We start from the raw sequence: 25,232 nt of genomic DNA, 5'->3' as shown, positions 1-25,232 counted from the left end.
TCATAACATGTGCATAGGCACTTATGACATAGAGAATGTGGTCATTATTGAGATGGCAACTGATTGGTTGTATTTCTGTGAATGACTGAAGAAAGTGTTTTTATTTTTACTACCAATGTGATCTTGTTAATCAGTAATTGATACACAATAGACAAAAGCATATAAGCATGAACCTAGATTTAATGCTGAATGATAGAAATAAAGCCATTAAGCGTCCAAATGGGTCAGCAATGGAGACATTCAACTTCAACCCTACAGAGAAAAAGATTTCTAAGTCTGATATTATAATTGATTTCAACTGGAATGACCCTGACAATTCTGTAATTAGCTTCACATTTCTCCAGTATGCTCATATTTATTCTTTAGATTTGCAGATAAAGAATGAGTAAGAGAGAGTGGAATAATTATAATTGATTTGGTTGTTGCATCCTGAAAAGAAACGTTGTACTTTAGTTGGTCGAGGGGAAGTCATGTTAAACAAATCTGTTGGAATTCTTTGAAGAGGTAATGAGAAAGTTAGACAAAGGAGATCAGTGGACATCATAGAGTCAGATAGTCATACAGAACAGAAACAGACCCTTCGGTCCAAATAGTCAATGCCGAACATAATCCAAAACTAAACTAGTCCCACCCATCTGCACCTGGCCCATATCCCTCCAAGCCTTTTCTATTCATATATCCATCCAAAAGTCTTTTGAACATTGTAATTGTATCTGCAACCACCACTTCATCAGGAAGTTCATTCTACATGCAAACCAGCCTCTGTGTTAAAAAATTTGCCTCTTATGCCTTTGTTTAAATCTTTCTCCACTCAACTTAAAAATGCCCCCCCTAGTCTTGAAATTCCCCATCATACGAAAAAGACAACTACCATCAACTCTCATTATTTTATAAACTTTTACCAAGTCACCTCTCAATCTCCTACACTCCAAAGAAAAATGCCCAGCCTATCCAGCCTTTGCTTATAACTCAAACCTTCCATACCTGGCAACATCCTGGTAAATCTCTTCTGAACCCTCTCCAGCTTCATAATATCCTTCCTATTACTGCATGGCCAGTACTGGACACAGTATTTCAGAACAGGCTTCACCAATGTCCTGTATAACCACAACATGGCAACCCAACTCCTAAATTCAAAAGGACTGAGCAATGAGGGCAGGCATGACAAATGTCCTTTTTAACCATTCTGCGTATATGAGTCACAAACTTTAAAGAATTATATATCTGCACACCTAGGTCCATCGGCTCTACAATACTACCCACGGCCCTACCCTTAATTGTATAAGCCCTCTTGTTTGTGGTACCAAAATGCAATACCTAACTATTAGCCAGATTGAACTCCATCTGCTATTTTTCAGCCTATTGACCCAATTGATCAAGATCCCTTTGTTATCTTAGAAAACCTTCTTCATTGTCTACAATGCCACCAATTTTGGTGTCATCTGCAACTTACTATGTCTTCTGTATTTGCATCCAAATTATTTACTTAAATGATCAACAAAATAGGACCCAGAACCAATCTCTGTGAAACACAGCTGGTCACAGGCCTCCAGTCTGAACAGCAGGCCTCCATCATTACTCTCTAATAATAGACATGATTAGATTAGATTCCCTACAGTGTGGAAACAGGCCCTATGGCCCAACAAGTCCACAGCACCCATTGAAGCATCCCACCCAGACCCATCCCCCTATAACCCACACACTCCTGAGCACTATGGGCTATTTAGCATGGCCGATCCACCTAGCCTGCACGTCTTTGGACTATGGGAGGAAACCTACGCAGACATAGGGAGAATGTGCAAACTCCACACAGATAGTCGCCCGAGGCTGGAATCGAACCCAGGTCCCTGCTGCTGTGAGGCTGCAGTGCTAACCACTGAGCCACCATGCTGCCAATCTATTTGGATTTCCAAAAGGCCTTTGAAAGGGGTACTACAGGAGGCCGCTAAATGTGACAGGAGCTCACCAAGTTATGGCATGGATAGGGGATTGGCTAACAGGCAGAGGGCAGAGAATGGGGATAAAGTGGTCATTTTCAGCATGGCAGCCAGTGATTAGTGGAGTTCCACAGGGGTCCATAACTATTCATGCGATTCATTAATAATCTGGACAAAGGAACTGAGGGCATTATTGTTAAGCTTGTAGATGACACAAAGGTAGGTAGAGAGACAGGTCATATTGAGAAGGCAGGGAGGCTGCAGAAGGACTTGAACAAGCTAGGAGAGTGGGCAAAGAAGTGGCAGACTGAATACAGTATGGGAAACTGCAAGGCAGGAAGACGAGAGGCCTAGGCTATTTGCTAAATGGACGAAGGTTTCAAAAATCAGAAATTTAGGAGTCATAGTCCTAATTCTATTTTGGCCCAGTTGATAGTTAGGAAGGCAAATGCATTGTTAGCATTCATTTTGAGAGAGGTAGCATACAATAACAGAGATACACAGCCACGGCAGCACTAAGCTCTGGTCAGGCCATATTTGGAATATTATGATGTGGAGGTGCTAGTGTTGGACTGGGTGGACAAAATCAGAAGTTAGATGACACCAGGTTATAGTCCACCAGGTTTATTTGAAACCATGATCTCAGGGCACTGGTCCTTCACCAAGTAGGTGCCTGACTTCACCTGGCAAAGGACCAGCACTCCGAAAGCTTGTGATTTCAAATAAACCTGTTGTGTGACTCCTGTCTTTGGAATATTGTGAGCAGTTTTGGGCCCTGTATGGAGGAAAAAATGTGTTGGCATTGGAAAGTGTCCGAAGGAGGTTTACAAGAATGATCCTGGAGATGAAAGGCTTGTCAAATGACCAATGGTTGAAAACTCCGCGTCTGTATTAGGAGTTTAAAAGGTTGAGGGGAAATTTTGTTGAAACTTACATAATATTGAGTTGCTTGGATAGAGTGGGCTTGGAGGAGAGGTTTTTACGAGTAAGAGCAACTTGGACCCAAGGGCACAGCCTAAGGGTGAAGGGATGGCCCTTTAGAACTGAGATCAGAAGGAAATTCATCAATCAGAGGGCAGTGAATCTATGAGACTCATTGCCACAAAAGTCTGTGGAGGCCAAGGTATTGTGTGTATTGAAGACAGGTTCTTAATTGTTAAAGGGACCAAGGGTTATGGAAGGTGAGAAGGCAGGAGAATAGGATTGAGAAATGTTTCATTCATTATAGAATGGCAGAGCAGTCTCATTAGGCTGAAAGGCTCCTATAGCTTATGGCCTATCATTAAGTAGATGAATTGAACAAGTATTTTGCTCCAGTGTTTACCACGTATACTTCCAGTAACATCACAGAAATAATCGCAGACTAGGAGCTAGAAGGGAGAAAGAAACTCAAGAGCATTGTAATAAGGAGGGAAGTAGTACTGAGAAAATTGTTGGAACTGTGAGTTGACAAGTGTCAGGTCCTGAAAGGCTTCATCGAAGATTCTGAAAAGACACGATTAATGGGGTAGTTGATGCAATGATTTCAATGTTTCAAAGTTACCCAGATGCAAAGAAAATTCCATTAATTGGAAAATAGTGAATAGAACCGCTTTACTCAAAAAAGGCCAGAAACAAAAAGAAGAACACAACCTGCCAATGAGCTTTACGTTCGCTGTAGGGATGTTTTTTTAATGTCACTGTTAAAGGTGTTAAAGCAGTGCACTGGCAAAAGTTTAGGGTAATCAGGTGAGTCAAATATATTTTTGAAGGGAAATCATTTTGAAGAATTAACTAAAACTCTTTGAAGAAATAACCTGTGTTGTGGATAAAGGGGAAAGCTGCTGATGTTACATGCTGAGATTTCCAAAATGCTTCTGATAAAGTGCCACATCAAAGATTATTGCAGAAAATAAATGCACATCTTCTGGGGTAACATATTGGCATGGAGCAAAGACTAAGACTATGTAGCCCGCATGAAACAGGAGCTAAGGCATAAAATTATCATTTTCTGGTTGCCAATTGGTTGCCAGGTTAACAACTGGTGAACCACAAGATTCAGTGTTGGATCTCTACATTTTATAATTTATATAAATGGTTTGGATCCAGTGAACAAAAGCGTGGTTGCTAAATTTGCCGATGATACAAAGATAGATAGAAAAGTAAGTTGTAAAGAGGACATAAGGAGGCTACAAAGCAACATAATTAAATTGTGAATGAACAAAGATCTGGCAAGTCAATGTGATGTCAGAAAATCTGTAATTGTCCATTTTAGCCAGAAGAGTAAAAAGAAAGCATGTTATCTACATGGTGAGACATTGTAGAATTCCAAGGTACAGAGGAACTGGATGTTCTAATTACTAAATCACAAAAAGTTAGTATGCATGTACAACAGGTAATTGAAGCCATTATGAAAATGTTGGTTATTACAATAGAAATTTGGTAAAAAGGCATGGAGGCTATACATCAGTTCTGTAGGGCATTGGTGAGGTTACATCTGGAATATTGTGTACAGTAATGGTCATTTTATTTAAAGAAGCCATATCATAAGCTGTAATAAGCATACTGGTTTTTAACAATTAAAATTTAATTGTTAGTGCACTGAAAGCAATTCAGAGAAGGTTTACTGGGATAATACCTGCAATAGACAAAGTTTTCTTGTGAGGAGAGGTTGGACTGGCTTGACTCCACTGGAGTTTAGAAGAGGCAGTTTGATTGAAACAGGCACAATCTGGCAGGGTGTTGGCAGGCAGGATGTGAAAAGGATGTTCCCTTCTGTAGCAGAATCTAGGTTGGGGTCATTGCTTCAAAAGAAGAGTTCATCCATTTATGGAGGCATGAGAGTCATCGTTTTCTCATGGAGGATCATGAACTATCTTCATCAAAACACAGTTGAAATAGAGTTTTTGAATATTTTTAAGCAGTGGCAGATTGAATCTTGATAAGCAAAGGGGATGAAAAGTTGGCCATGGTAGCAGACAATGTGAAGTCGAGGTTGAGATCAGATTAGTCCTGATCTTTTTGAATGGAAGAGCAGACTCAAAGGGTAGAAGGGCCTACTCCTGCTCTTAATTTGTATGTTAGAATTACCCATCACTACTCTGCCTTGAGGAACTGAGGCTTGGCAAAATGTCCTGTTAATAACATTCATACTGTGCTCACTTTTCCGACGTTTTCATGACCCATAGTTGTTACTTCAAAGCTGCTTAATGATTATCTGAAACAACTGATAGGATGTAGTGTCTATAATAATTCTTTGTATTTATTTGGTATGAAAAAATATGAGACAGTTTGGATTTATTTAAGCTCATTAATTTTCTCCCCTTTGCTCCAAAGCATTTACTCCCTGCTGGCGTATAGTTGCAATTGAACTGGTCATTCTAGAGTACATTCTCAGGTTTTTTTTTCATAATCCGTGATACCATGAGCCATACAAGCCTGCTTGTCATTAGCAATTGGAATTTAATGCCAGATTATCTAAATTATCTTGTTTAAGTAACTAGCCATTATTAAAGTGAAATAATTTAATGTGGAAATTGGGGCAAGCATTGATTGACCATGACCAATTTAAGAGGGTTACATAGCTGAGCCCTAGCTGTCGCCATGGTGATGCTGAAAGCAGCTAATTCTCAAAATGGGTGAAAGGAGCAAAATGCCTGTTTATTAGAATCAGACATATTCTGCTTGAGAGGCTTATATCTAAAAAATGAATTCTTGTCAGTCATTACAACATAAATATGATTGTGACATGAATATCTATACAGTGAAAAAAAAACACAATTTTTTGATGGATTTATGGGAGTGTAAGGCAATTGCAATAATTGAATAGTATGTTAAAACAATAAAACTACGCACTTAAATAGAAATGATTGCTTGTGCCTCGAAGTGCTGCTATCTGGTCGATCTGTTGGTGCAATCCATCAGGGATTTTTTTATGTCAATTGTTACAAATTATGGACCTTTCGAAGAGGTTTGTGCATTATTCACATGCTCTGACCTTTTTCTGTACACTTTTTCTATCATAGAGTCATAGAGTCATAGAGTCATTCTGCATGGAAACAGATATTTCGGTCTAACTCATCCGTGCCAACAAGATATCCCAATCAGACCTTGTCCCATTTGCCAGCATTTGGTCCATATCCCTCTAAACTCTTCCTATTCATATGCCAACCAAGATGCCTTTTAAATGTTGTAATTGCACCTGCCTCCTCCAGTTTTTCTGGCAACTCATTCTATACATGCTCCACTCTGCGTAAAAAGCTTAGCCCTCAGGCCCTTTTCAAATCTTTCCCCTCACACCTTAAACCATAGTCTCTTGTTTTGGATTCCCTCACCTAGGAAAAAGACCTTGGCTATTCACTCCATCCATGCCCTTCATGATTTTACAAACCTCTATAAGGTCACCCCTCAGCTGCCGATGCTCTAGGAGAAAAAGCCCCAGCCTATCTGGTCTCTCCCTATATCTCAAACCTTTCAGTTCCAGCGACATCCTTGTAAATCTTTTCTGAGCCATGTCAAGTTTAACGACATGCTTTCTATAGAACAGTGACCAGAATTGTACACAGCATTCTAAAAGTGACCTCACCAATGTCCATATACAGCTGTAAAATGATGTCCCAACTCCTATAATCAATGTTCTGACAAATAAAGGAAAGCTTGTAAAATGCTATTTTTTTAACCACCCTGTCTACCTGTGACTCCACTTTCAAATAACTGTGCACCTGCACCCCAAGGTTTCTCTGTATGGCGACACTCCCCAGCGCCCTACCATTAACTGTACTGGTTTGCCTTACCAAAATGCAACAACTTACATTTATCTAAATTAAACTCCATCTGCCATTCCTCAGTCTACTGACCCAGTTGATCATTGTAGTCTAAGATAATCTTCTTCACTGTCCACTACACCACCTACTTTGCTGTCATTTGCAAACTTACCAATCATACCTCCTCTATTCACATCCAAATCATTTATATAAATGACAATAAACAGTGAATTTAGTAACGATTCTTGTGGCACACCGCAGGCCACAGGCCTTGAGTCCAAAAAGCAACCCTGCACTGCCACCCCCTGCTTCCTACTTTCAAGCCAATTTTATATCTAATTGGCTAGCTCCCCTGGATATCATGTGATCTAACTTTACTAAACAGTCTACCATGCAGAACCTTGTTGAACGCATTGCTGAAGTCCATATGGGCAATGTCTATCGCTCTGCCTTCATCAACCTTCTTTGTTACCTTTTCAAAAAACACAAGCAAATCCATCTATATTCATAGTCAACATCAATCCTTCCGCATTATTTTGCAAAAATGCAGATGATTTGGTCATTTCTAATTCCATTTATAGGATTGTTTGTGTTGAATTTTCTGCTGTATGTCCTATATAAAAAGTGACTACACTTCATGTAAAGCATCTCGTTGGTTGTAAAATGCCTTGTTTCATCTTTAAGCAGATAAAAGGATAGATAATGCTAAGATAGAAAGAAATAAAAGTAGATAACGGGCACCATAAGTGGGTGAAAATGTGTACTGGTGCGAAAAGCAGCCTATGTCACGACAGGGCCTGGAGTGTGGTATCAGGTAAAGGACATGGAAGAGGGCATTCAGGTTCTAAAATTAATGCACTTGATATTGCGTCCTGAAGGCTGCAGGACCCCCCAAGCAGCATTATCTATCCTTTTATCTGCTTAATATCTTTCTTTCTTTCTTGTCTCCATCTCTGACTATCTAGTCACATCTGCTGCCCTCCCTCCTAACCTTTGAGTTTGAGAATGGTGCCAAAAATGATACAACCCTATCTTTTCTTTTGGTTTTCTTACAGTGTGAGTTATTTGTACATTTTTTTTCTCCATGGATTCTGCTGCTCTCATAGCATCAACCCTGTATTATTCTATCCTCATGGATTTTGCCTTTTGTGGGATCTGGGTGTGTGGTGTCTAACCTACTATCTTAAAGCTGTTGCACTTAGTTAAACCATCCCATTCTGAGTCTGCTACATCTCTATCCATATTTTTACTAAGGAAAACTATTATATGGCTCTTGGGAGTTCCTGTAAATCCTTTATTTACACTTTAACAAACAGTAACAAAAACAGAAATTGCTGGAGAAACTCAGCAGATGTGGTAGAAAGAAAGCAGAGTTACTGTTTTGAGCCCAGTGGCCCTTCTTCAGAAATGGTAATAGTTAAGAAAATATGGCAAATTATTCTATCTCAGGTTTGCTTTCGTGATCCAGTGAAGCTCAGTGCAAGTTGGAAGGACAGCATCTCATTGCTGCTTGGGGGGTCCTGCAGTCTTCAGGACGCAATATCAAGTGCATTAATTTTAGAACCCGAATGCCTTCTTCCATGTCCTTTACCTGATACCACACTCCAGGCCCTGTCATGACATGGGCTGCTTTTCGCACCAGTACACATTTTCACCCACTTATGGTGCCCGTTACCTACTTTTATTTTTTTCTACCTTACCATTATCTATCCTTTTATCTGCTTAATGTCTTTTTTTCTTTCTCGTCTCCATCTCTGACTATCTAGCCACATCTGCTGCCCTCCCTCCTAACCTTTGTTCCTCTCAGTTCAGATGAAAGGTCACTGGATTTGAAACATTAACTCTGCTTTGTCTCCACAAATGCTGCCAGACCTGGTTAGTTTCTCAAGGAACTTCAGTTTTTGGATCAGATTTCCATCATCTGCAGTACTTCATTTTAGGAAATACAATATTGTCTATTGCTATCTAGTGCCATTCTTCCATTCCTCTCATCTTGGTGTGTTGATGGTGTGTGACTCACTCAGAGACAGTAAGAACTGCTAATGCTGGTGTCAGAGATAATACGGGGTGGAGCTGGAGGAACACAGCAGGCCCGGCAGCATCAGAGGAGCAGTAAAGTTGACGTTTCGGGTCAAAATTTCATAGTGATCCGAAACATCAGCTTTCCCGCTCCTCTGATGCTGTGTTCATCCAGCTCCACACTGTGTTGATTGTGTGTGTCTGTTTGTGTCATCTACATCATCATTAACTTTATACTACATCTCCTCCTTAGTTTCTCTTCCCTCTTTTGATTACATAGTTTCAACAATTACTTTAAACCATTTACATTATCATTTGGCAGTCCTGCTAAAGCTTCATCTTCAATTGTTGCATAGAATTGCTTTGATTCTGTCAGCACTTGAAATGGGAAGTAGACTAGTTTCCTAGTCTACTCGAACTGAATATGTATGAGCACTGTGGCTAACCCCATGAAGTATGCATTTAGAGCAATTTCTGAGTACAATCTGAGGTTGTATTGAGATAATAAATTTAGAGAAATTGACTTCTCCTTTATTTTCCAAACTGCTAATGTCTGATTCTGACTCCAAACTTAATGGTGACTTCTTTTTGAAAGCTCTATTAGATGTTGTGTGAAACCAGAAAGATTTGGAATGAACTTCTCCAAGTGATTGACCATTTTTAAAAAGCACTGAATATCATTGACATTATTGATTCTGGGACCTCACTTATTGCCTATGTCTTCCTGGGGCTTACTGTGACACTTTCTCTTGGATAATGTGACCCAAGAAAGTGTAATATGTAATCTGACCTGTGGTATAGTGGTAAAGTCGCTAGTAGGTCACTAGTGATTTTTTTGAAGATGGGTCTAAACCCAAAACATCAGCCTTCATGCTCCTCTGATGCTACTTGGCCTGCTGTGTTCATCCAGCTCTATATCTTGTTACCTCAGATTCTCCAGCATCTGCAGTTCCTACTATCTCTCAGTATTCCAGAACTTCCAGGTTAAGTTTCTGGAGTCATGGAATTCAAATCCACTGTGGCAGATGTTAAAATATGTGCTTAAATACCTCTTGAAAATGTGAAGTTACACACTTTGGCAGGAAAAATAGAACAGTTATATATTATTTAGATGGAGAGTGAATGCAGGATGCTGCAGCACAGAGAGATTTGGTGGCTCTCATGCATGAATTACAAAAGCTAGAATCCATGTTCAGTGAGTAACAGAGAAGGCAAATTGGTTGTTGGCCTTCATTTCAAAAGAAATTGAGAATATAAGTAGGCAGGCTTTGCTAAAATTATACAAGGCACTAGATGTGGACAGGCTAGAATACTGTGAACAGTTTTCCCCCTTTACATAAGGAAAGATATATCAGCATTGGGAAGGCCAAGAGAAGTTACAATGGTTGATTCTGGGGTATGGAGGGATTTTAAAGGAGAAACCAGAACCAGAGGACAAAAATCACTCTCATGGCTAATGTAACTTTTATTTGTAGTCTCGGGGTATTTGCCAAAAGTTGTCGACTGTATCAAACCTACTGCTGCCTAGTTTTGCTAGACTGTTATCCTCTGAAAAAAAAGTGGAGTTCTCCACAAGCCACTTTGTTCAAAAGCATTAGGGATGTACATAAACTGAGCCTCCCTGGGGTTGGAAATTGTTACCAGCCCAATTGAATTAGCATCAAGGGAAAGCTACAGACAACACTTTAGTACAATAGAAAGTGCATATTGGGAGCATTGTATAGATTTTAAATTTATAACGGAAAGGGAGAAGTTAAGCAGCAATCATCTAGAAATCACTTCAGAAAAGATATGCCAAAACTAATTTCTGATCTAGGAAGACTTAAGATCAAGTATAGCATTATTTTGAAAAGATACTTTAAACCTATATATCATTACACATCTAGAAAGCTATCACACTAATTAAACAAGTGCAGCTTCAGTGAAAAGAGATGACCAGGATGAGTTTCATCTCTCCTAGCATTAAGAGTAGAGCGGTGCTCTGGAATAATTTCAGTTCCTGAATCTGAAGGTACTTCTTGAGCTTGTGGAGACTAAACTTGATTTAATGAGATCATAACAAGATGTCCTCAGTGGGCTAAAACTTGGCAAGTTTGTCAAAAAATACCATGTTTACAAAATTGCTTTAAAAAGAACAAAGAACTGCAGATGCTGACAATCAGAAATACAAATGGAAATTGCCACAAAAACTCAGCAGTCAGCAGCATCTTTGAACAGAAGGTCAAGTTAACTCCAAGTCCCAGTCTGGAAGGGTCCTCCAGTATTTTCAGACAGAGTTTGTTCAATTTTCCTAATGTGCTGTGCTCTGTACATGCAATTGGAGTAGGTAATGAGGCAATGTTTTCCATGAAGTGGAACTGGGATATTGAGATCAGTCTTCCAATGAGGAGGATGAAGATATTTTGGAGGACAAAGCTCATTGTCCATGACAGATCCTTTAAAAGTTTTGTTTTGGGTCTAACCTCTTTTTCAAATGGACAAGCCCGTTCTTTGAAATGCTTAGGGTGTTGAGATTTAATCAAGTTCTCTTCTCCTCTTCTAAATCTCAGTGGATACAAACCTAGCCTGGCTAAACTTTCTTTATAAAACAACCAACACATTCCAAGTATTAGAGTGATAAATTTCTCTGAACTATCTCTAATGCATTCAATTCCTTCCTTGAATAAGACGGCCAATATCAAGCACAGTACCCCACCCCGTCTGCTTTCTGGAGAGACCACTCTCTCGCTGACTCGCTTGTTCGCTCCACACTGCCCTCCAACCCCACCACACCCAGCACCTTCCCCTGCAACCGCAGGAAATGCTACACTTGCCCCCACACCTCCTCCCTCACCCCTATCCCAGGCCCCAAGATGACATTCCACATTAAGCAGAGGTTCACCTGCACATCTGCCAATGTGGTATACTGCATCCACTGTACCCGGTGTGGCTTCCTCTCCATTGGGGAAACTAAGCGGAGGCTTGGGGACCGCTTTGCAGAACACCTCCGCTCGGTTCGCAATAAACAACTGCACCTCCCAGTCGCAAACCATTTCCACTCCCCCTCCCATTCTTTAGATGACATGTCCATCATGGGCCTCCTGCACTGCCACAATGATGCCACACGAAGGTTGCACGAACAGCAACTCATATTCCGCTTGGGAACCCTGCAGCCCAATGGTATTAATGTGGACTTCACCAGCTTCAAAATCTCCCCTTCCCCCACCGCATCCCAAAACCAGCCCAGTTCGTCCCCTCCCCCCACTGCACCACACAACCAGCCCAGCTCCTCCCCTCCACCCACTGCATCCCAAAACCAGTCCAACCTGTCTCTGCCTCCCTAACCTGTTCTTCCTCTCACCCATCCCTTCCTCCCACCCCAAGCCGCACCTCCATCTCCTACCTACTAACCTCATCCCACCTCCTTGACCTGTCCGTCTTCCCTGGACTGACCTATCCCCTCCTACCTCCCCACCTATACTCTCCTCTCCACCTATCTTCTTTTCTCTCCATCTTCGGTCCGCCTCCCCCTCTCTCCCTATTTATTCCAGAACCCTCACCCCATCCCCCTCTCTGATGAAGGGTCTAGGCCCGAAACGTCAGCTTTTGTGCTCCTGAGATGCTGCTGGGCCTGCTGTGTTCATCCAGCCTCACATTTTATTATCTTGGATTGTCCAGCATCTGCATTCCCATTATTACAGTACCCTTTCTGCAGTTTGACAGATTAGTTGCCTGTTATGTTGATTTTCGTTTATTTGTTACGGGAAAAGTCTCAAAATGTGAAATCATCTGACATGATTTTCTCTCTTGGCCACGGGAAATTCATATCTTTTAAAAATTAACAATTTCTATAAGTACCATAACGTATTTGATAGACTTCAATGTTTGTTTTCAAGCCACAAGGAGTCAGTTCTTACCTAAGCCATGCCTGTGTGTAGACATTGGTGGCATTATGGACCAGACCTTGGCTGTTGGATTATAACATTCTACTGTGTTGGATGTTTTTAATCCATCTCTCCCACCAACCACATACAGCTTGCTGTCAATCACTGCCACGCCAAACTGTAGACGTCTTCCATTCATTGTGCCTACTTGCATCCAATTGTTTGTCCTGAGATCATATTTTTCTACAGTTGTAGCCCCTGTAGGGATGTATAGCAGTATATCAGAGATATGTTGACTATGTAGGTTGCAACATTGTAAGTTTAGAAGGCATAAATTCAGCAGAATTATCAATCGCTATCTTTAAAAAGAACAATACTGAGTTGCTAGACTTTCAGATGCTCTGTTTATGCGATTTATTGTCTAAAGTAATAATTCATCCACAAATGTACAGTCTCAGATTGGCATAAAATGTAGATTAGTGTGTTACAATGAACCGGATAACATAATTCTGCAAATCAAAGTGGCAAAATGTAGTTCCTCCATGAAATTCCCGTAGGAGGTTTAAAACTAACTGTGGTTCATTGAGGAAACATAGAATGATTGTCAAAAGTTAATGGGAGAAAAGGACAAGATGTTCCAAGTCACCATCGTGGACTTCCTTGAAATTAAGTAAGGAATAATTTTGGTGAGAACTGTAAATCCAGTTCCATCATCTCAACTAAGGAAGGTTCATGAAAAATTACATAAGGATGGAGGGAAAGCATAAAACATTTAAAAGAGCAGAGGGGTGTTCTTGTCCAAATATATATTACCCTTTGGTGAAGCTTTTACTAATTCCACTCATATTGTTCTGAATTTTCCAATGAAAGAAGCAGGTTCACTATGTCTACACTATTGAATCCAAATAGGTGATAGGTCAATGCAAAGGCTGTTGCCAACAAACAAAGTGAATAGTCTTTACAGGTTTGTTAATATTGTTAGTAACACACACTTTCGTCACCTATTCTTTCTTACCCTTGGTGGTATCCATTCCTCCTACAGCGTAAAGTGCCCCAACGGTAGACTTTCGGGGCTTCGTCCTGGGGCTTTGCATCATGGGTCGTCTCTCTGGCAACAAGTGATACCTCATGGCTTCCATAAGAAGTTTTTGACAGTCCAGATCATCAGCAAACATTGGATTGTTTTCTAAGTCAGCCAAAAGCTATGAAGAAAAATTGAACTCATTACTCACCATTTGTCCACATGACTCATCATTGCATTCCAAACAAGTGCTTCACTTTCAACAACAGAAGTGGAAATTGCTGGAAAATCTCAGCAAGTCTGGCAACATCTGTGCAGAGAAACCAGAGTCAGTGTTTCGGGTCAAGTGATCTTTCTTCGGAACTGGGTTCTGAGTTCTGAAGAAGGGTCACTCAACCTGAAACATTAACTCTGATTTCTCTGCACAGATGTTGCCAGACTTGCTGAGTTTTCCCAGCAATTTATGCTTTTGTTTCTGATTTACAGCTTCTGCAGTGCTTTTACTTTTTATTCAGCCTTTCACTTTGTATTTGTAATGCTATTATGTGAAATACCCTATAAAGAATCCAAGTATTATTGTGTAACTAATTACACATATTCAGTTTTGGAGGTGGCCATGTTAGTTCTGGGACTGCAACATCTAACTGTGCTAAGTATACAGGTTTATGATTGTCCAATTTATAAACGCTCATTCTTACAGACATAATCCCATACAGAGGTATAATATTAAAGATCAAACATATAAACATTTCATATGCTTGCTGATGGCTTCTTTATATTTATCCTGTACTGTGTTCTGATTTTGTGTACAAATCGACTTGTGAGCAGACTCCAGCACAAAACCTGTTCGCAACCCAGGGACCGCCTACGATGACCAGCTCATAACCTCAGTGACTTTAGGCAAGAGGCTGATAGTATCAGGCAGAAATTTGCTCACCATTGAGGTAGACCTGACTATTTTAAATACTGCCAGCTGATTTTCCACCTCCTCGAAGTGGAGGAAAAGGCCACATGGACAGTGGAATGGGCTTCAATGGCATCATATGCAGTGGAAAGGGGTGGGATGTGGGCAACATGACAGCAGGTGAAGCCTTGTCTTTGTGAAGGCCGGAGAAGAACTCCGCTCCTCCTGAAGATACAAATTTCACAAAAATTGTTTGTGCCTCTTTTGACATCATTCAGGCTGCCAAGTTAAAATGAACCATATCAGTTTGTTCCCCTTCAAAAGTAGGCTAGATCTGAGCTGGGTTTATTACAGAATCTTTATCAGCTACCCACTCAAGAAGGTTAATGTTGAGATTCAATGACTCCAAGGGACTTCAGAAAGAATAAGTAAAATGTCCAACCATTCTGTTCCTATGGGGTGTATTTAATTATAATTGTCCTTGCGGTCTCATCAGAAACAAGTAAAGAATTAAGCACTGGTGTTGAAAGATTATTTCTTTAAAATAAAGTTAATATTAAATTCATGTAGCAGTTATGGCCCCATTTTCTATTCATTTACCTGTGGAGACAGTAAAGGTAATCTGATGTAAGACAGGAGCATTGCGAGGTCCTGTTGTCTCTTCTGTAAATCATGTTTCACCCACATCATCAAAGCTTGAAATATGGTCTCCTCATCGGGAACATTAATGTCATCACTAGCAAGGAGCTTCGCAATCTCACTAGCAGGAAGCAGAAGAAACTCCTGGTTCTTAATCACTTCCATGAAATGGTCCTGCATAGCAATTCAGTGAAACAAAAATTGGTGACAAGCCAATGTTTTTGACATGAAATATGGATAAAGTCATAAGATTCCCTTTATCCTCATAAAATAAAACAGGAATGGCCACAACTTTCCTGTTTGAGCGTAATGATAGGTTTTACTCAACAGTGCTTCAATTTCTCTACTGTCAATCCAAGATATTATTGATTTCCAGAGCTCTAGCACAATGTACCCTAAAATTACATTAGCGAGCAATGCGATGTGTGACGAGATCAATTACCATGGACTATATTGATGAATAGCACTAAGCAGTGATGTAAAACTACCCAGAGAAACCCACAGCAATCTGTACTGCACAATGGAAGCTCTAAGGTGAAGTCGACACCAGTTTAATGATTCAGCATTTGAAATGAATTTTTGAGGGCAACAGAAAATTTATGGTGGGATTGCAAACACCCTACTCCAATTCTGTCAGTCAAGAACAGCCGGATTTCCACAAGCATGGGACATTTAAATGATCTGTCAAATCAGAAAAAACATGTGTTCTAGAAAGTTTCAAGAACAAAAAAAATTTCATAGGATCCCTACAGTGTGGAAACAGGCCATTCGGCCCAACATGTCCACACCGACCCTCAGAGCATCCCACCCAGACCCATGTCCCCGTAACACACCTAATCTACACATCCCTGAACACTATGGACAATTTTGTATTGCCAATCCATCTAACTTGCATATCTTTGGACAGAGTGAGGAAACCGGAGCACCCAGAGGAAATCCATGCAGACACTAGGAGAATGTGCAAACGCCACACAGACAATCGCGCAGAGGTAGAAATGAATCCAGGTCCCTGGTTCTGTGAGTCAGCAGTGCTAACCACTGAGCTACTGTGCCACCCACAAAACCGAAGAAAATTTTATGGAGGAGCCAAAAGTGCTTTTATGTGCAATAAAGATCCTCTTCAGATGGAAGAGAGTCTGCTTAGGCACACTCTGTTTTAGTACTCTTTTTCTGCTGAATTACGCTAACCAACAGGAGGAGTTAACCACGAGAGCACTGACCTGAGCAAATTAGCACACTGGTCCGGATACAGAGATTTCAGAAAGCAAAACTGCATTTATCAACTTGTGTGCGAGCTTCAGGGATTCACAAAAGGAATGGCCAGCATTACATTTGGCATGTGATCAACTAGTTATTCATCTTCCTCCTGTTTATACAATGTTGCTGACAGGGTATGACTTCTAATTATCTCCTGATTAATTATTGTGCTGAGAAGCATATTGAGACCTTTCAATACGATGGAAGTTCTGCATATAGCCAAAAATTATAAATATAAATAATATTCTACACGTTCCTCGGAAACATCTGCTCTTGTTTCTCTGATTAAATAGCCAAGCTGCCAATGCGCAAAAAACATACACAAAGAAAAATATAAGGAACAGGGCTTCAATTTATTGAATTGGATTACAAACATTTATATGTAAGATCACGCTTGAAAAATAAGAACTATATACAGGCCTTAATTCTTAATAATGTCATAGACATTAACCAATTGTTCTGCCATGTATTTGTCAACCAACATTGAAATAGTTTTGGATGCAGTTGACTTTCACTCAATTTGACGTAAAATGCTTAATAGCATTTTTGGATTTTACTAACTGGAGCACAAAACTCAGGAATGTAGAAATAATGATACATTTCTGCTAAAAATTGATAAAGCAATTTTATTCATCAGGGATCACTAATGGCCATCATTGCTTGCCAATCATTGATGGCCTTAGGCAAGTTAGTGGTAGTGAGCTGCTCTCTTGAACATCCATAGTCTTGTGCTGTTGGATAAGAAGTTCCAGAATTTTGACCTAATGGCAGTGCAAGAATGGAGTACAACTTGAAGAATTTAGAGGTAGTGAAGTTTGGGGATATCTGCAATCTCTGTTTTATTTTTCAGATGGTAGAAGTATTAGCTGTGAAAGATGCTATCAAAGAAGTCTTAGTGAGTTGCTGCATTACATCTTGTTGATGATTCGCATGAATGTTATTGTGTGCCAAAGGTGGAGGGAATGCATTTTTAAAGTGATAATGTTTTGATCAAGTGATATAGTATGTGCTAGATGGTGTTCCTCTTCTTTGGTGTTATTATATGTTCATGCATCCAAGCAATTAGAGAGTATTCTATCATACTCTTGATTTGAACCTTATGGACAGTAGACAAGCTTTGAGGAGTCAAAACATGAGATGTTTATCACATAATTCCCATCGGCTTTTTGCAACTACTGTATTTATATAGTTGATCCAAATAACTTCCTGGCCAATACGCATCCTTAAGTAGTTGCTGGTGGAACATTCAGCAATGGCATTGTCATCAAATGTCTCGGGGAGGCGTTTAGATGCTCTCTTGTTGGAGACTGTCATTGCCTGATAGTCTTTACTGAGACTGGTAAATTACAAGTTAAATCATTAACAACAATTAGTTGGAAAGCCTAAGCCCCACAGGTACAAAGAGATCAGAACTAACAAGTATGGATTGTTTAAATTGTCATGCGCAGTTGAGGCTTGCCCAATTCATTGCTTTTAAAACACAAACTGGCCAGAATTTGGAGTCTTCTAAAACTAACTTTTCTTTATCGGCATTGGGTGCAAAAGATTGCTACCAAGGCATCACCTAGCTCTTAGAGATAGTAGGAACTGCAGATGCTGGAGAATCTGAGATAACAAGGTGTAGAGCTGGATGAACTCAGCAGGCCAAGCAGCATCAGGGGAGCAGGAAAGCTGACATTTCAGGCCTAGGCCCTTGCCGAAATGTCAGCTTTCCTGCTCCGCTGATGGTGTTTGGCCTGCTGCGTTCATCGAACTCTACACCTTGTTATCCAACTCTTAGACTTTGGATTCCAAAATGAGTTGCCATAGTTCCACAAAATATTAAACAGACATTTCAGATTAAAGAGTTACAAGTATTCATATCCTGAGACCTACCAAACTGCATTCCTGACTAAAGCAGAACCTCCTAAAACTAAGACATTATCTCAAATCCCAGGAGTTTGGTGGTCTTGCTGCAGGTGCATAGGACATTGGTTCAGCCATTTTTGGAGTATTGTGTGCAATTCTGCTCTCCTTCCTATAGGAAGGAAGTTGTGAAACCAGAAAGGGTTCAGAAAAGCTTTACAAGGATCTTACCAAAGTTGGAGGTTTTGAGCTATGGGAAGAGGTTGAATAGGCTGGGGATATTTTCCCTGGAGCATCAGACGCTGAGGGATGACCTTATAGAGGCTTATAAAATCATGAGGGGCATGGATAGGGTAAATATGCAAAGTCTTTTCCCCAGGGTGGGGAAGTTCAAAACTGGAGGGCAATGGGTTTAAGCTGAGAGGGGAAAGATACAGAAAGACCCTAAGGGCCAATTTTTTTCATGCAGAGGTTAATGCGTGTATGGATTGAGCTGCTGCAGGAAGTGGTGGAGGCTTGTACACTTACAACATTTAAAAGGCATTTTGATGGATATACGAATAGGAATGGTTTAGAGGGATATGGGCCAAATACTGGTAAATGGGATTAGATTTATATAGGATGTCTGGTCAGCATGGGCCAATTGGACTGAAGGGTCTGTTGCAGTGCTGTATATCTCGATGACTCTATGGCTTATTAACTCTATCTATACCCCTCACAATTTCATAAAACTCTTTAAGGTCACCTCTCAACTTCCTATGGTCCAGTGAAAGAAGTCCCAGCCTACCCAGTTGCTCCTTATAACTCAAACCTTATATACCTGGCAAAATCCTGGTGAATCTCTTCTGAACCCTCCCCAGCTTAATAATATCCTTCCTATAACAGGACAACCAGAGTTGCAATCAATCTGCCCATAGAGACCTACAGAAGTGCGATTAAATTGACTGTTATGTAGCCGTGGAATGCTCACCATTCACTTGCTCACCCTGGTATTTGCTTGGTCCATCACCACACCCCTTACTGCTCTCTACTTTGCCTGGAACTCCCACTCGCCGCCTTGCTCCCTTGCTCAAGGGGAGTGATAAACATTGAGAGAGCAGACCGGTAAGTGGACACAAATATTAAATAGTCTCGAGTTAGATTGTCAGTGAAGCAAGGCAACAATAGAAATGGTGAGAGGGGTAGCCAAGGGTTCAGAGTAAGTTTGTGTGCAAATTACAATTCCAGGATTTTACATGGTATTGCGTGATTCAATATTCCCTGAAAATTGCAATCGTTCGTCATGGTAACAATCTAGCAGAGTAAGAACGCATAATATTTAAGGAAAAAAATTGGAGAAACATTTGAAAGGAAAACTTCTTATTGATTCTGCACACATTGAATTGCTCAATGTGCTGGATGATCCAATCCCAGGGCGTAGGCAGTCTCAACAACCAGTGTTACTGGTAGTGATGTCGTATGCACTGAAACTGCACATGGTCTGAGAGCATCTGCCACAGTTACCGTGGCAGTAAATACGTCCTCATTGGATAAAAAAAGTCAGCATTTTGCTGCAGAACTTCAGAAACAGTAACAGCAGCAAAAGCAACAGCGATGCCTTGGTGCCTCAAAATGTACAACATGGTAAGGTCTCCAAGCTCGCTCCTTTTCAAGTCCAGAAAACTGGTATCCTGGTATCAAGACTAGCAGTAGCTTATTTTGTGACCTGCCAAAAATTCAACTCTTCAAGAGGATCCTGCAACAATTCCAATTTGACTGTAGTTTTTGAATTCAGTCAGACTATAATCCGGGAGCAGGCCCAATGGATTGAATAACCTAATGCTGCATACAATTTGTATTTTAGGGGTGAAAATGTCTTCCCTATCATAAGAAAATTACAATCTAATCTACAGTTCATAACTTGGAAAAACACAACATTCTGTCTAAAAGTATTTTCTTGCAAGTTTGAGTGCTTCAGTGAGTGACAAAGCATTACATTTTTGGGGTAAAGACGTAAATCAATAACTCCTTTAATTTATAGCTATGAAAAACTTGTTGCTGCTTATTCAAATTGATCATATATTCAGGGGTTAACAAAGGTACACATCCTCCTTTTCAAAAATCCTCTCACTAGGAACAATAAGGCAACAAAGAATCAGTTCCCTGACATCACTGTCTGTAACAAAAGGGATGGGTTCTCAGAGATATGGGCTTTCATGAAATGTGTTGTGACCCATCTCGAAGTTGGCACCATCTGTTCTGGTCTCACAAATGATGTGGCATGATTCTCCAGAGACAGCGGTAAAATACCAATTGACAGGGATGAACATGAGTTAATTGGTCTTACAAAACCCTCCACAGAAGCCAGATGTTGGGAAAACTCAACAAGGAAACCAGAAAGGAACTGATGGATTCAACTCACCTCTTGCCATGGAAGACTTCCATGTTAGTCACTGGGCATCAACAAATGAGGGCACACTCTAGGGACATTGGCCACATTCATTCCATGTGCACCAACATTGGCATCTGACATGTTCTAGCCTCTAAACATGATCATGGCATATCTCCAGTCCACTTACAGGAAACTTTTGCACTTCAATGTTGAACTTTGGGTTATACCAGAAACCATTTCTGTTATGCTGCAGCAAAAACAATATGTTCATGAACACACCATGCTGCAGCTCCAGGCTCTTCACTGACTCTCATTGTGCTTATTCCCTCTGACCCTGACCTGGATGTTCACAGCATCCTTTGTCTTGCATTGCTTTTCCTTGCTACTTTACACTTTGCCATTCAGCCAGAGTCGTGCTGTGTCATTTAAGGCAGACACAAAGCCAAGAAGCTCATCATGGTTGTCAGCAGGTCTCAGTCAATTCAAGGGGACAACTTTCTGGCAGTGGTGGCCTTCAGGGTAAGTCGAGTCTCGGTCCTGCTCAGGTCTGTCAGAGTCAAAATTCTCATGGACTGTGTACCACCGCATGTGATTCCTTCTGCTCTAGTGTGGGCTGTTGGATCCTAGGGTAATTATTGAGGATGAAAATAAGTGGCACAGCAATTGTTGTTGCAAATGAGAGTTGCCCCAAGCGAATGAGTAGGCAGTGCAAAGGACATGCAGCATGATGGTGTTGGGGATAGTGGTAGATGACAGTGAGTGAATAGTGAGAGTCGTAGAGAATGAATCTTGCTGGGAGGTGGATACAGTAGCAGTTGGAGCAAGTGTCAGGTATCAAAAAGAAGATAGTGGCTCTTACACTGGCAGAGTGAAGCAAAACAGTGACCTTCTTCATTCAGTGTTGGATATTCCTCCAGAGAGCTGTGGCTCTTTTAACCCTCCTGGCTACTTTGAAACAGACTGACGTGGACTGGTTCCATGTCCTCCAATGGATGAAGAAGTCCTACATCAGTACCATTCCACCCAGCAGAACCTCCGGGAAGCTGCCTGCAAAGTAGGCACCAATTTCTCCCTGTCTGCCATGTCTGGGCAAATGCAAGGAACCATCCAGGTTAGTTCTGAACTGTCAGTGCTCATCCAGATCAACAACAGCCTTCTAAAGATGGCTCGGACACCAGGGATGACAGCGAATTCTGAGATCTCTGTTGAGTGGTAAGTTGTTCCTGGAGCAGGGCGTGATAAGATGGGTGGGAATCAGGCGAGAGGGATGCCATATTGCCATGGCAGATAATCACGCATAAAGATGGGGGTGACAGAGCCTGTTAGGGGTGACAAGCCTTCCAAATATCTTAACGCAACTTGGACTTACCCAAAAAATTGTAACACTCAGCCCACAGTTACTGGTTATTGCAGAATTAAATGCATGTGATTCCAAATCATAAAAGTATGCAAGCTTGCATAAACAGGGAAAATATTAATGGGATTATGTATTTTCATACTTAACTGTACCATAACTATTAGTCAGCATTTAGCTGTGGCTCTTCCCTTCATAAATAATAAATGTTAGATTTTTCACACAACTTAATAAAATAGTGTCAGGAAACAAAGAGTCGCCATGTGGACCAGAACAAACTCAGATAAGTTCTATTTGTAGTTCCTACATCACTTATTACTTTGTGTTTAGATGCCTTTGGTATTCTTTAGAGTTAAATTCTAGATTCATATTGTGAAGAAGAAACTTTTACAGCAACTATGGCATAATTTCAACTGTTATTGATAAACCCTCCAGTTATATTGATGCTGATTTTGAAATTCTATATTCCATATAGGGTGTTGATTACTCAGTGTGTATTCCCAACATAGATTTGCAGTTTGTCAATGTAACATTTACTTTTAAGGTTATGAAGACAATCAAAAGCATCACACAGCAAAGTCTGTAAATTGTTTTTGATGTAGCTCTGTGCACACCACTAGGGCAAATAAAACTGTGCCCTTTTAATTCCACTTTCGGCAATATGAAATATCACCTCAATGCACAGTAAAGTTTATGATGGACCCACTGGTCATAAATTCAAATTCCAAAACAGAAAATACATACAACAAGTAGTGTAACGGGTAGCTGGCACTGTATTAGGTTGCCAAATGTTCACTTTTGTCAGGAAAACTGCTGCTTACGAAAAGAACTGCCATTTATGTAGTAGCTTTCATAGCTACCAGATGTAACAAAACAGCCAAGGAAGTACTTTTGAAGTGTAGTAACTGTTCTATTGTGGATATGCTGCAATGTCAATCTCGATTTTTGTGCTCAAGACCCTGAAGTGGGAACCCAGAAGCTTTCTGACTTAGAGGTGAAGTTGCTATAAACTGATCAATACCTAACTTACATGTGCTTGCAGTAGATATGCTTCCTAACATCTTCCATGGTCCAGGAAACAACTCATAGGTACAATTCACCAATAATTTTTCAACCCAACTAGCAGATGCCAATAAATATAGCCTCAACAGTTTTGACCATACCCTAAGATCCAACTAAGCAAAATAATTATTAGCAATATTATTTTGGATTATTACACTCCAGCTATGTTTAAAAGACTCCTCACAGCACTAATACATTTGTTTATTAGTAAGCTCATCATTCTGTAAATCTGGCACAATTACTGTACAACCTCAAGTTATTTTTGTCATACACTGATGCTTTTCATCTCTTTTCACGAGTTGTTAGAAAATGAAAAGTAATTGCAAAACAGGCAGACTTTAACGTGCTGATTCCAAAAGTAACAAGGCATGTGAGCTATTATCTACATCCTATCTCAACCTCTCACTGTGTTTTTGTCTAGAAAATAGGAACAGGAAGTTAAGTACATTTCAGTTTACAAAAATAGGCAAAACTGTTTATCAGGATGGGCTTCATGTGTGTGAGAAAGATACTGAAGCAGGAAACTGTTAATAAGATCTTAACTGTTATGTCCGTGTTTGAAGAGATTAAACAGGATGGGCTCAGGCTTTACTAAGCCCATCTATTTTAAAATTATATACTTATACAAAGATTTGAAGCAAACAATGCAGTATGGTAGCAAACCAACAACTAACAAACATGTCCAACTAATCTGTGCTAAAAGTATTATTGGTAGCTCCATGGATGATTTGCCAGTTTTGATTTGGTAATATTGATATTAGCTTTATACTTTTGAACAAATAAACTGTATCTCACTGACTCACTTGAGGGAGGAGCAAAGTTTAGGGATTTTTAAAGTTTGCCTGCGATACATCAGGAAATTCCCATTTGGAATATTTTTACAATTAACCTACATTATGTAGATGACACCATATTGCAAAGTTAACTGCTCCACAATCTCATTCCTGGTTTTAAAGCTCTGCTGCAACACAGTGAGTTGTTCAGATTAGATATAGTAAGAACTGCCAATGCTGGAATCAGGTAACACAGTTTGGAGCTAGAGGAACACAGCAAGCCAGGCAGCATCAGAGGAGCAGGCAAATTGCCGTTTCAGGTCAGGAACATTCCTGAAGAATGGTCCCGACCCAAAACGTCAACTTTCCGACTTCCTTAAATTAGTTTCGTGTGGTAAGAAGCAGAAATTTAATGGCAGGGAGGTGTAACTTTTTTAATATGATTTTTCTGCAGGTTTAATAAAGGAAAAATTTCCATCTGTGCAGTGCATTTTCACAACATTTAACATCAATGTATGAACTTTCCTAAAGAGTAATTACTTTCGGTATGTAGATTGCAATTTAAACACAGCAAGATCCCACAAACAGACGAATGAATGGCCACTTGTGGAATGCTGTTTCAGAAAGTGATTAGGTTGGGACAATGAAAGAACTGATTGTTTGTTTGTAGTTTTGATGAACAGGGAGTCAAGAGTAATTCATGAGTGGAGGAAGGGTGTGGAGGCAGAGACAGAAAAGTGGAGTTGAAACCACTGCTAGATCTCTCACAATCTTCTTGAATTTTGAGCTGGGTTGGGGGGGATAGAATAGCCCACATCTGTTTCTTACTCTTGTGTTTTTAGTTTGATTTCTACTATGGGATTTTCTAAATCCTGCTGGATAAGTGGAACAGGTTAACATCCTTAATTTAACACATCATGAGATTTACAGGTAACTCATTTCAGTTGAAACATGCGTTATCTCACATCATGCTTTTCCATGTTGTATATTATGGCAAAATGCTGAAATGCGCTTGCTGCTTCTGTTCTGACTGTAGTTAAGCTGAGCTTTCTGCATTTGGCCAAGGAAGTACAAATTTACATTTAAATTTGTTCTGTTTATGCTTCAAATTCTATGTTCCAATCTATTCCCGATAAGCCTGGATTCACTTGCGTACTATCCTCACAGTTCTTTTGCTCTGCCTTTCCTGTGAGTACACACAGAAAGGCAGGCAGCTCATCCTGTTTGCCAGCAATGATCAGTCAAGGGGGCAAACAAATTGTTCTATGGCACCACGTGACATCAATGTCCTATGTATCAGCTGGTTATGTCACAAACCTACTGAAAATACTTTAACCAAATGGCTGTTTCTCAAAGCCTAAGGAGAGTAAGGGGAACAGAACAGAAGCAGAATGCTATGGGTAATGACTAATGATACCCATAACCAACTCCATGGTTTCAAAAGG

The 25,232-nt window shown here is 40.3% G+C and overlaps 1 protein-coding gene across 4 annotated transcripts in view; it reads right to left on the bottom strand.

Moving 5' to 3' along the window:
• Positions 1-25,232, bottom strand: part of LOC125459074 (kelch-like protein 4) — a 302,979-nt gene that overhangs the window by 29,292 nt on the left and 248,455 nt on the right. For all 4 annotated transcript variants that reach the window (XM_048545019.2, XM_048545020.2, XM_048545018.2 and 1 more), the window contains 3 exons: positions 15,087-15,299; positions 13,577-13,763; positions 12,595-12,819 (listed from right to left, as the gene is read on the bottom strand). In XM_048545019.2, coding sequence (XP_048400976.2) covers positions 12,595-12,819; positions 13,577-13,763; positions 15,087-15,299 — 625 coding nt within the window. The remainder of the gene's footprint in view (positions 1-12,594; positions 12,820-13,576; positions 13,764-15,086; positions 15,300-25,232) is intronic.

This window comes from Stegostoma tigrinum, chromosome 15 (genome assembly GCF_030684315.1).
Source record: "Stegostoma tigrinum isolate sSteTig4 chromosome 15, sSteTig4.hap1, whole genome shotgun sequence".
Classification (NCBI taxonomy): domain Eukaryota; kingdom Metazoa; phylum Chordata; class Chondrichthyes; order Orectolobiformes; family Stegostomatidae; genus Stegostoma; species Stegostoma tigrinum.
This window is presented reverse-complemented; position numbering and strand designations above follow the sequence as displayed.